Raw genomic sequence first — 13,576 nt, forward strand, 5'->3', positions numbered from 1 at the left:
ACTAGGGAGCTGGTTGGAAGTCTGTAGGCACGCAAGAGCGTCTGTGAGGTGTGCAGATGGCATTGAGGAAAATTGAATTTGTGGTCATGGCCAGCTGCCTGCTGTTCCTTCTTTACTGATGGCATTAAGGCTTCAGAGATTTTCTGACTTTGTGAGTACAGCAACATTGTGCATCACAAAATAAAGATCCTGCAGTGCGTCTTAAAAAAGCTTCAAAAGAGCATGGATTTGTTCTTTCTTTAGAGTAAACTAGAAATTCTGAAACCTTGCAGCTGCTTGATCATAGATCTCAAATATTATCAATGCTAATAAAATGTATGTCTAAATGTCCAACCGATTTTGAGAAGCACAAATGACACTTAGCTGGATGAGAGTTTTGTTGGCAGCCTACAGAGCAGAGAGGATCTGTGGTGTCAGCACTCAGATGTGTGTAGAGGTGACACCAAGGTGAACACCGAGTTGTAGAATGGTTGGAAATCATTGATATTCTGACTCTGAGGCAGCAAATGGCTTGGTGGCAGATGGAGTCTTTGTCAGGGAAGAAAAATGGCAGCTCGGGAGCATCAACGCCATTTTTCCTATCAGCTTGGCTGTCGGGCGGTGACCTTCTGCCGCTCAAAGAGATCCCCTAGCACATGATCAATTATCTCACTTCCATTGTTTACTAAGCTAGTGGAAAAGGATTTGAATGTCATTTTTTTAGAGAGAGATTGCATTTATAAACATGAAACTGGTGTTTGTTGTTAGTGCATAATGAGGACGCAAAATGTAGTTTGTGTTTTTGTACCCTTTTAAGGCACCATGGTAAATAAATCGTGTAAGATTGACACATAGAAAAGCAATACATAGCAGCTGGTTTGCTCCATTTACTTCACGTTGTTACAGAATTTGTGTAATTGATTTGACTGATTTCCACCAGTTCTTTAAACAACATTGTTAATAGAAGAGATTTCTCAGGAGTACAGATATATTGCATGGCTTCAATTTGGAAAGTGGTTTTCATTAGCTTTGTTTGACTCGAAATAGATAATTTGCTAAACTGAAAATGTTTATGCAAATAATATTAATTTGGTAATGGCACTTCTCATTACACAGATAACACAGGCACGCAGAATAGAACTGTGATATGTGGTCATTATTCTTCGCTGTAAACAAATCTAAGTCGGAATAAAATATTGAATAAACCTGGGGGAAAATGATGAAAAAGAACAAGCGATGCAAAAAGCAAATGACATTGAGACCTCAGTTTAATATGTATGTATTTCAGCTTGAATGTTGATTTCATTAGCAGATCTCATTGTTATGCACCGACTGTCCTCCTGCAGTAAAATGGATATTGTATTCACGTAGCCTGAATATTCAGGAGGAAATGTTTGGATTTGAGTGGCGTCCTCCAGATAAAGTGGTGTCCTCTCACCCCAGATTCTGATTATTTCTCATATTGATATTTATACAGCATTGATCTTCATTTATTCCAAATATTGTTCTTTTTAGAATAGTCGATCTTTCCTACAACCAAAATGCTCATTTAATGTTTAATATGTTTTAATGTTTAATTATCATTTAATATAAATCTCTATGTTACAGAGAGGTTACTGGTAGTCATCTGTCAGTTGGGTCAATGGTATTTCTTTCACAGCTGGAGAAGAAGCTGTATCACGTTAGCCGTACATAAAGGTGGGCCAGTCAGCTTCCTTTTGGGCATTAACCACTTACTTTTGTGCTCTTCTCTCTATTAAAATACTTATATCAAAATGTGGAACATGCTATATTTTTAATGTTATGTTCTTGTCAAGGTCCTATACAATTTAGACGTTGTAATGAAAGGAGCTACCCATACAAGCAAGTTGTTTTTCTATCAGTAAAGAGGTTGATATTAAGCTGCCATGCCAGGCACCTTTCCTCCCCTCTTTCAGGCCTGGCTGCACACTGCTTTCAGAGCGGCAGTGCAGTGCTTGTCAAGTTTCACTAACAGGAACTGTGTGAAAATCTTTCCATTAGTAAGTCTCCGTGTGGTGGTCTGTTTGAACAACTGCCATGCAATGACAATATTAGCAAAGGACAGATGCTGCTCTGCTCCTCATTGGTGGTAGTCTGCTTAAATTAAAGTACATGTGTATAAATTTGGCCTATGCCAGACTCATAATGTCCTGAAGGCAGGGCTGTAGAGAATGTCTTTAAACATACAATGCCGTAGGAAGATAAATGAAATACCTTTTGGTTAGCCCTCAGGTTTTAATAATAATATGGTGAAATGTAAAATGTTTCAACATGTTATGGCAGCAAACTGATGATCATTTCTGTTCATTTGGATAAATAGTTTCTTGCTGTATTTTGCATCAGTAGTTAATCTGACACATTGTGACCAGAATGGGGTTAAAGTAACACGTACTGTGTAGAGCTGTTGTGTCGTAATTTCCGACTTCTCTATAATTTGATTTGATTAGAATGAGTTTTTCCAGGGTGATGCTACCCACTAGTCTTAAGTGCAATTAGTGGAGTAACTTCCTTAAAGTGGTAAAGGATGCCATTGCCTCTCGTAATCAAATGTTTCCTTAGAAAACCCTTCCTCCCTCCTTTCTTGTCCAACATTGAAAACCAGAAAGCAGTGGCAATATAGCAAGCAAACATTCTAGACCTTCTAACGTTTACAAGTCAAGGATCTCGTAGCTGAGTGGTAGACGGAGCAGGAAACCTCTACTCCATACAGTATGTGTAACATTGACGGTTGTGCATCATGAACTGCCCCTACAATAAAACGTGTAGGGCTGACCTAAAGTGCCATGTATAAACAGGACCCTGTCATGGTGCATAAAATACCAAGCTCTTTGAATAATAATACGTAGCCGTACGTTATCGATAGGTGTGGCACAGCTCCTTTTCAATCTGTTATCAGTCTGACATGTTTTTTTGGCATGCAACAAAAAACACTTTTGTGATAATGATGTGTACATGGATGTTGGAAAGGAGACATGCAGAGGTAGAAAGGGAAGATTGACAAACGGCAGAAAGGATAGACGCCTGTCTGCAAATGTCATGGAGGCCCCAAGAAAAACAAATCTGCTGTTTTTAGAAATGGGGCCTCTGTAGCCAACAGTATGTGGCATGGTCTGTAGCCATAGTGGGCTCTGGTATAATAATATTTTACGCCTACTAAACTGTGTTATTATCGTGGTTACTTTAAGTGGTCAGTAGTGTTCAGTACCTTTTTTATAGTCATTGTTACCGCTCAATGTCACTGTAGAGTTCACAGTGTCTGAAGTAGTGCAGGCAGCAGGTGATGGAAATATTCATTTAGTAGCAGAGAAGAAGCTCTTTTTGTGAAGATGGCTCAGAGGCAGACAGGAAATTAGTTATTTTCCCCGCACATTCATCAAAATAAAAATAGTCTGATGAGTATCCCAAGTGACTCTCCCACATCTATTGAAGCCACAGCTGCATGTACCGTGTGCTTAGTATTAACTCTCCGATGAATTTCAGGTGTTTTTGAGCACTGTTTTTTTTTTTTTCTTCTTCGTCATCTCAAAGCCATTGTCCCTCGTTTTATCCCATAAGAATTAGCATATATATATAATAAAAAAAAATGAAATGCCCCATTTGATTATATAACCTTCACCTAATATTCTCCTAAAATGATAATGTAAAACAAAGTTGCTGCATCCTTGTGCCAAGAACAAAGAACTCTTGATGGCAACACTGTTAGATATTTGCCTTTGACACTTTCTGATAACCTTTGACTCAATGATTAACAAGCACAGTGTCAGCAGGGACTGTCTGTGTGCCAAATTGTTCAGTCTGTGGCTCTTGTGCAGCTTCTGTGCAGTAATGTTTCCAAGGAAATATGGAATGAAGTGCATGTGTGAAAGTGGGTGAATATTTTGAACGTACATCACAATCATATAGCCAAAAATATGCAGCAAATGCATTATGAATTATGAATTATTCATGTAATTATTTAATAATCAATCGATCAATTACTTTATTTTTTACCCAAATGGTTAAACGGTTACAATTGCAAACTACATTAAATAATACCGTTATTTTACTTTGATTGTTCTCCTTTTCTGTTTGAGTTATGTCAAGTGTAAAGTTGCTGTAACGGGAAATGTAGCCGCAGCTTTCATCACAGGAAAGAGCAAGTTTTTTGCAATTCTACTGCCTTAGTAGTTTAATTTTACTGTACATTTTGGGGGAAACAAAACTAGCATTCCCTTTTGACTGAGCTCAGTTAAACTTTCAGCTTTTCTTCATTTGCTTAAGTCCTAGTAACTCCACCAAAGCCACTGTTGTTGGACTGCTTTTGCTTGCGACAAATGATTGATCATCTTCAGATTTAACGATAATGGAAACATCTAAAAATCTACCTCGTGTAAAATCAAAACGGTAAAACAATCCTCAGTGGATTTCTAAATGATGTTTCCTTTATTCAGCATATTGGTTTCAATGTCAATTATTTGTGTCTAAAATGAAACTGAATTACATTTCTAGGAATTGAGAATTTGTTGTGTTGCATTGTGCACCTTGAGGAATTCATTGTTTCTAGTTCACAGTGAATGACTTCCAAATGCCTGGGAGACCTGTCAGCCGGTGACAGCTTGTCTACAGTTGTAACATATAAGATACACCATTTTTAATTTATTCTGTTCATTTTCCCTTTTTTCTACAGGCTATAGTTATATCACTGCCATATACACTGCTAATGATATTCTAAGGGTTTAATTGGCATACAGTAAAGCTGAATAATATATTAGCCTTATAGGTGGTGTGTGTGCTGCTGTTCTTTTCTTTTTCTAATGCTTAGCTCAGCTACTCGCAAAACACTTGCGGATTGTTGAAATAATCCCAGGCCACTCTTACTGGCATCAAGCAAAAATACTGTAGGCAAAGCTGAGCAACTCACTACAGAGTCTGAAGAATGTGTCAAAGCTGTAAGTGTATCATGTTATTCTGTGTTGTCTCAATCATGTCTGCTCTGTCCCATCTGGAGTGTTGAGGACCCTTCTTTGTTTCTTTGTGTTCCAAAAATCTGTGATGGGACTATAGTCCCATGGTTCCCCATATCAAAGTGAGTGGTGTAGAGATGTGATAGGTCTGTTCTCATGCATCTCTATTAGAAGGCTAATGCAAGAGTCCAGCTATTGAAAATTCTCCTTTTTTAGTAGCCTGACATTATCTAGCTGTAAGGGTGCAGTGCCAAATTATAAGGTTACAATTCCTGTTTATCTCACTTTTTCTGTGTCATTGACCTTCATTTAGGACATTCAGCGTGTGCACAGGTGTTTGTGTCAATGTAACCAGCATCGCCTGCTTCAATAAAGCAGTGGACATATGGACACTGTGTGACTAATGCTTTGAAAGGGACACTCGGGATCTGTTTTATTGCTTCATTTGGCACACCGCAGTCCCACTTCCCATTATGGTTGCCATGTGATTTATGTTGTGCTCTTTGGAGAGTGAGAGAGAGGAGCCCGGAATGAAAGAACTGTGATAGCGATGTTTACCTTGATCCTGGCTGCCTTTTATTTCATCTTGGACATTGACAGTGGGGAGAAATGGGTTAAAAGCCCTGTTAGGCCCCATGCTCTCCTGTACATTTTCTTTTTTTGATCATCTAAAGCATGAGAGTGTTATTGGAATTTCAGTGTGAAGCCTTAAAGATTGACAGAACCTTGGACTTTTAATCTTCACTGTCTCTGGCGTGATGCGCAGTCAGAAATGCACCATCAGATTTAACCACACCACCGTCCACCTACAGACGACAAACTGATGCTTGATTGATAACATACTACAGGCAGATTTGTTGACATATTGTAGTTCTGTAGCATAATCAACCAAATGGCCTCTTGACAGCTGTTAGTCTAACAAGAAAATAAGCAATAATCATAATGTCACAAGGATGTCCTTTGTCCTCTTTCACAGTTGAATCTAAAGTAGTAGGAGTGTCCGTTGCTCTGCTGCGTGTTATTTAGCTGTGCAGAATGTCAGATCACATTTGCACCATCATCGTACTTTCATAGTCATATTGTAGCTGTGCTTCCTGTCAGATGATTGTACCTTATTTATATTTAAGTTGTTTTCCTGTCACATTCCAACTGTATTAGCACCTTGCTTTCTGTGAGGAATTGAAGTTGCAAGATAGAGTGATGCAAACAATGTTTCTTACATTTTGTTTTTAATCATACGCATAAACCACTGAGCACTGTTTGTGCCAGAAAATATTTTCACAAATAAAGGTGTGGACTAAGTAAATGCACATAACTTGTGTACGTTTCTTATCATTGGCATGTCAATATGTTTGAAATGGCAAATGTTTTTAGTCCTCTAATAACAATAAGTGGCAAAGGAAACTGATGTTAAAACATTGAGCTTTGTCTTATATATTGTAATATCTTCAAGTCAAGTTCTGTACGTGCATATTGTTCTCACCAAAAGGCAAAACAACTTTGTTCGCCTCTCCAATACATTACTGGATGTCTAATCTATGTTTTGCAAAGTGTGCGAAAAAATCAATAGAAGTAGCCCTATTTCTTAAACGATAGAACCTCGTCGTGGACTTCATCTTTTTAGGGCAAAAACTTCACATAGTTACAAATTTAGTATCCCCATTTTATGCCCCAGTGAGCAATATTTTTTCCTCACTTTTCTTCATCAGAAACTCATTATAATGATGCCTTCAGCGAATAATGGTGAACAAATGATGCAGGAGTAAACGAGGAGGGTGTCGTGGGAAGTTGTAATGTGTAGTGGTAATGGTGCACATGTGATTATCTGTAACAAGTGTTGGCTTGCCTTTCCACGTCCTCCCTTTTGTAAAACACTGCAAATGCAAGAGGACTGGCTGCATATTAAGCCATGAACAGGTATACCGTAGCAGTCAGTTAATGGTTTATTTATGCCATGTATATTGAGTGTAGCATTCTATTGGAAAATATACTGCTGTGGGAACGCATTAACAACGAAAATGACATTCAGGGGATTCCATTCTCCCTGTATTACCTGCACTTTCTAAGCCAACAACAACAGATTAATAGCAGCTGATTGGGATATGCATGAAATTACTTGTCCTTTTCTCTCTCTCTACCCCCTCTCCTTCTTCTTCTCTGTATGTGTCTAATTAAAAACTGGAGGCTGAGCTACACAATTTATGGCTAATGCTTGCTGCTGATGGGGCGGCAGTAGGCAGGAGCTCGAGGAATGTGTTCATGATGGATGTCAGTCTGTGCAGAACATGTGGGACTCCCACCCCCAGATCACTCCTCATGAAAATGATCCACATGCAAACCACAAACTGTGCCAACACTACTGTGAAGGACAAATGCATTTCTTGAAACATTTGTCATACTGAGGCCTCACCTCATTCATCAGAGTCCATTTGCCTCCTTAACTACCAGCCTTTCCGCTCACTATATTCGTGGTAGCATTCAATACTTGTTTGAAGCGGTCGATGCAAACAGAAATTCGTTTTTTGGCATGAAGGTCTCCCTAAAAGATGGATGTGCCCCAAGGAATGATGATAACAGAATGCCTACGCTTTGTGTTTTGCTGGTAATTCTCAAGAGCAAAACTGGATTATTATCCTGGCTGTATGAGCGCAGGTGGGTCTCTTCTGCTGGGCTCGCAGCATGTGTGCGTTCTTGCATAGGAGGTCAAAGATGTGATTACACTGATGCATAAAAGACTGTGGCTGAGACAGGCAAATCAGTGAATAGATGGTGTTTAAAGGTGTTTAGTTACACCAGGGCAGGCTTTGCTATGGATCACATTTAGTGACAGTGGGACTGTACCCGTGTCACAGAGCAGAGGCTCTCCAGTGTAGCCAACACTGCTCTGCCATATACCAACAGTAATAGTCAGTAGATTTGTTTTCTTTATTTACAACATACATCGAGTAGCTTCATCTGAACTTTTCCATCCTTGATGACAACCCTCTTTGCACACACTCATGAACACAACCTCTGGAGAGCATATGGTTTCTTTTTTCTCTCAGCATGCTCATAAAAAAGGGGCCCTCGCTGCAAAGAGCAAACCTGAGATAAATGGTAAATCAGCAGATGCAGAGTATTGATTTTTTTAGCAATGCCATGTTTTCCTTTTTAATCACTCTGCACAGCTCTCATGACAGCATGCTTAATGTTCTTGAACACCATCAATTGAAAAGGCAGTGTGCTCCTACTGTATTTGCAGTAAGAAGAATATTAATTTTACAACAGGCATGTTCACATTGTGTAGTTTAATTTGGCCGTTGCTTTGCTGACTGATGTAGACACAATTGCAGAAGGTTAAATACATTGGATTGTATGCTCTAATTATCTCAAATGTGCCTTCTTCAAAATTATTCATGACATCCTGAAAACACATTGTAGTGTCACCTTATTCAATAACCACTTCCCTTTGACCTTATTGCATAAAATGTGATAGTTTCCATCTGAATATACTTCCATGGAAACAAAGAAAATGTTTTCCAAGGTACATAAATCCCCTCACGGCGTCATCATCAAACATAGAAGGCATTAGTTTGCCTTCAAAAACCCCTTCTGCCTTCTCTCTGAGTAATGCTGTGTGTTACTGTAGTGTTGCCCCTGATGCAGGTCAGTCTGCAGTTCCTTCCTTTGCTGGTGGGATGGGTCAGACAGAACACTTCATCACTTCCCAGGTAGAGTAGGAGTCAGGGCCAGGAACAATAACTTGTCATCAGAAGACCTGGGCAGAATGAAGAACTGATGGAAACTCATAGGAGCATAACATCTATGAGCATGGTACTCCAACTGAACTGTGGGTGTACTATTGGTCTTGTCATGCACCTACTGTGGCCACAGCCGCCCCACACACTCTATTTATTTCATTCTTTGACCGTAAAAGCCTGCACCACAGTGAACTCTCATCGTGTGTGTGTGTGTGTGTGTGTGTGTGTGTGTGTGTGTGTGTGTGTGTGTGTGTGTGTGTGTGTGTGTGTGTGTGTGTGTGTGTGTGTGTGTGTGTGTGTGTGTGTGTGTGTGTGTGTGTGTGTGTGTGTGTTGAAGAAAACCATCACAAATAATTGACTTCATTTAATCTGGCCTGCTGGATTGACCTCAGAGGGAATGGCGAGTGAGTGAACGGCTTTTTAAATCTGCTTTACTGATGTCAACCACTGGGAAGGTTTCAGTCTTTTTACAGCCCTTTAGTTTCTTCCATCTTGAAAATCACTGAGGCCAAACAGTGGATGGCGTTGCTATTGTTTCCATAGTAGCAGAAGGAATTAATCGTGTTTAGTGGAATGATGGACACCAGCAGGGATTTGTGAGGTTTGGGAGACTGCAGCTGATGTCAAAGCAACAATGTATATAATTAATCGAAGAGATGTTGATGACTGAATAGGTGGATTTAACATTGCGATGACGCTAATTATTGGCCACCAGGCATGCATGGCAATTATAGTGAGAACTTGACATATTTGTTTTTAAAGATTTCAGTCACTTTTATCGGAGATTGTCAGAGAACGGCTAGAGGACATATGAGTGATGCAGCTCTCCTAGAACTCTGATACACTACCTCTTTCTCTTGCTCGTACCATCCATCAGCTGAAAAGACACTGTGTTTGCAGTCCGAATACTGCTGATCCATGCTGATGACTCCGTTACTGGATTATCATAGTTAACATCAGCCATCTGTTATTTTGCAAAAAGATAACACGGACAAGGAGGAACACACAGCGGAAAACAAATGCTTAAGTTACGTGCACCAAAACACATAACACTATGCAGTGAAATATCCGCAGCTCCATCACACACACACACAAATACACAACTGGAAAGACTAAACACACACAGAAAATGGATCGGTTGGATCATTTGGAGATACTCTCTATGGAAACAGGTAGCCTGGCTCTGTTCAAACGTTACAGAATCCTCCTACCAGAACCTCTGAAGCTCATTCTTTAACCCTTCATGTCTTGATTGTTTAATCCGTCCAAATACATGTTGCTTTGGGTTGGATTCCTTGTGTATGCTAGTAGACACATTTTGTTGCCTTCTGACAGAGCCAGGCTAGCTGTTATCCCTCATTTCCAGTCTGTATGATAAGTAGGTCTGCAATGATAAGTAGATTAAAAGTCAACCAAACCATTAATTGACTAAATAAATTGCAGATCAATAGATATAATTGTTAATTAAAGCCCTTATGAGCAAATCATAATTTCCAGAATGTCAAACTATTAATTTAAGATAATAAAACACTGAACAACTTCCTGAAAGCTTTAAGAATATCAGCCCCTGCATTAACAACAGAATGAGGCAAAAGGAAATCAAGTGCACACTTAATTTGCATTGAGGCCAAATGTATGAATTCTGTTAAGCCATTTTTGTATCCAAGGCAACATGTTGGATTAGTTGGTTCGGTTTCCACATCCGGGTGTGTTTTGATCCTGGGAGTTTGATTGCTCTCTCTCTGTGCTTGAAATGTGTCTTCAGTTTCCTTTTGACTTGCATGTCAAGGGGCTTGGCGACTCCTAAAATAGTATTATATTGTGCCCTTACTGTGATGCACTGGCAATCAAACCACTGTCACTAACCTCTGCCTGGTTTCAGGCACAAACAAACATTATTTGATCCGCTTAATGTTATTGTACAAGCTAGTTTGCATTGCCAAAGTGTCAAGAGAATTTGTAGCATTTATACACACAAAATAAATAAATTCTCTCCCTGACAGAAATATGTTTTCCCTCAGGCATGTTTGACGAGGACCCAGAGACGTCGGCTGTTGTGTTTGAGAAATGTTGTTTAATGCAAAGTCTTGAGATAATGCGTCATCACAACACTTTCATTTCATTCTTTTCATTTCGCATTATTGGTATTATTGGATAACATATTTGAATAGTTATAGCAGCCTGCATTGAAGTGATTGATTGCCCGTTGTGCTTTGTCTCATTAGAATCTCATTCGGTTGATAAATTCATTGATTTCCTGTTAAATAGGCATTTTTACTCCGAGATGAGAAGATGCGGTATGTTTCATATATGGGAACATGACTTTGATTCAATCAGAGTCATTTGTTCTGTAAAACGTCTCTGGTGTATTGGCCGATGGTATTAGTATAGACCTGCATCCTGCTGTTCGGAATGTCTGCACTGTTAATCTTTAGCGCGAGATGGTGTACTTACATCAAATTAATTTAAAATGTTTATGTAGATTATAAAACACCCAGAATACTACACTTGCTGCCTCTGTGGTTTTATGTTCACTGCCTATAAATTCAAGCTTATTTGCTTGTTAAACACGTTTTAATTTCTAGTAATGAAGTCAGGTTGGGCTTTGTAAATGCTGCAAAACAGTGTTTCACCTCCAGAGCTGTTTTGCTTTTTGCTCATATATTTTTATTTGTCTGCAAATGGTAGATTTGACAAATGAAATCAACTGCAAATTTGTTTTCAACATTTATAAAGGAAAGACAGCCTTGGACATCACGCAGGTCTCATATTGATGGAGAATTACAGTTTAATTATGCAGTAGAAAAAAAAGATACTTTGCAGCATATTGCTGTAAAATGAAGTAAATTAACACTAGGGCCTAACATTTAGTGTGCAGATGTATTAGTGACACATTTTACCTTTTTAATCCTTGGCAAAATATTTTTATTTAATTTGTACAAATTCATAATTGATACACAGAAAATGTTTTTGATTATTAGCATACTGGACATCTTTGAGTGACGAGTGAAGTGTGATGTAGCAAGGTCAAAATGACACCAAATGTTTTTTCTTTTTTTTAATGTTGCCTTATAAATATGAAAGCACCTTCCTTCTTTGTTCTGCAAAAACTCCCACTCTCACTACGGCAGGAAACAGTGGCCTCTCCAATGAAGCATGGCTGCAGCTTTCATGTCATTTACGTCTCATCAGGGCTGTTCCTGGTGAGGGATGATACTTGATATTCAGAGGGTAGCTTTGTCTCCTCAAATTAATCAGCTGCTCCTGTTTTCTTGTGCAGAGGAGAATCACCAGGGAGATCTAGAAATTGTTGGTGTAATGTACAATACTATAACAAAGGCTGTAAAACACAATCTTGAAACCTGGGTTAAAGAGGATTTCAGATGTGGGCTTTTGTGGTCAGGGGGATGTGAAGTGGCATAAATAATGGAAAAAATCTAGGAAATGTGGTGCTGATTAAAGAGCACAGTAGTACTCTCTCTGTGCCATGATTTCGACGATGGACAGAACAACAGTGGTCTAGAGTAATCAGAGAAAATGGCGGAGACTGTGATTACAGCTCTTGCTTATTCAACAGTATAGACTTGATGTAAAGATTGTGGAAGGATAAATGAAAATGTGTTCCTCAGAGACTGAAGATTGGCTCACTGCTTCGTTAGACAGTTTTACATGAAAGAGCTCTGGAGCTCTTTGATATGACCAAGTTGTTACAAGCACCTTGTGCTGTTTGGTGTGTGTCTGTTTATGAGTCTGTGCATGTGGTCGTTTCAACTTTATTGTGTGTATGTGTGTGTCAGTCACTCTATACTATATATTTCTGAATAATAAGGCGGCTGAATGCAGAATCGCATATGAAATCATCATGTTGATAATCACTGCAAAGATTTGTGTTCTGCTGTTGAATGTTACATTAGACAAAACTCTTTAAATGTGTACAAAAGAAAACCTCCAAAATGAATTATTAGTGTTTAATTACAATGTACTTGAAATCAGTGATTGATTTAGACATCAGAGCTTTGTACAAAATTATTAAACAGTATAATTATATCTAGGGCTGCAGCTAAAGATTATTGTTGATTATTTTATTGTACAATTAATTGATTGACCATTTTCTCAATTAAATGTCTGAAAACATTTATAAAGGCCCCACACTTTTCAGAGGCCTTGAAGGCGTCTTCAATTGCTATTAGACAGAGAAAAGCAGAACATTGTGACACGTAAGAAGCTCAAGGCAGCAAATGTTAGGCATTTTTGCTTGATAAATAAAGCAATTAAAAATTGTTCAAAAATAAAAAAATCCTGTAATTCGATATAATTTGGGCACTAATCGCACCATCACTGTTTAATTATCGGTCAACATGTTGCTTTCACAAAGGAGTGCTACACATTGAGACGTCAGCGGTTGAAATCCAGAATTGTTTTGATGGTAATTCAGATGTGTGTCAGAGAGAAACTCAGTCTCAGTGGGATGTGTGGCATGAGTGGGTTTTTCTTTTTTTTTCAACCCCTTCTTTTCTTCTCCGAGTGTTAACTAGATTGTGTTTGACAGATATGGAGTTTGGAGAGCGGCTGGCCTCCCCATCATCGGCCCCGTCCTCCCTTCACATGGCCTCCTCTTCAGCCAGCTCCTCCCCTGCTCCACCCCAGACACCCTCCACAAAGTTTAGCCCGGCCCCCAGCCCTGCGGGCAGCTCCCCTCTCACCACCTGTGGTACGTACAAACACACACACACACACACACACGCGCACGCACAGACACACACAGCGTTAATTGTTTTGATGTCTTATTAAGTGTCAAGTTTTATTTTTATCATTCTGCCATTATTTTTGGAGAAGGTTGATAATTTAATTTCGAATGTGCAGCGCTTCAAACGACATTAATAGTCACCGACA

General features: G+C 39.1%; 1 protein-coding gene across 8 annotated transcripts in view; it reads left to right on the forward strand.

Annotated features, from left to right (window-relative positions):
• Positions 1-13,576, forward strand: part of baz2bb (bromodomain adjacent to zinc finger domain, 2Bb) — a 48,702-nt gene that overhangs the window by 12,100 nt on the left and 23,026 nt on the right. For all 8 annotated transcript variants that reach the window (XM_029458945.1, XM_029458949.1, XM_029458950.1 and 5 more), the window contains exon 3: positions 13,233-13,394. In XM_029458945.1, the coding sequence (XP_029314805.1) occupies positions 13,235-13,394 (160 nt within the window). In that variant the 5' untranslated portion in view covers positions 13,233-13,234. The remainder of the gene's footprint in view (positions 1-13,232; positions 13,395-13,576) is intronic.

This window comes from Cottoperca gobio, chromosome 21 (assembly GCF_900634415.1).
Source record: "Cottoperca gobio chromosome 21, fCotGob3.1, whole genome shotgun sequence".
Classification (NCBI taxonomy): domain Eukaryota; kingdom Metazoa; phylum Chordata; class Actinopteri; order Perciformes; family Bovichtidae; genus Cottoperca; species Cottoperca gobio.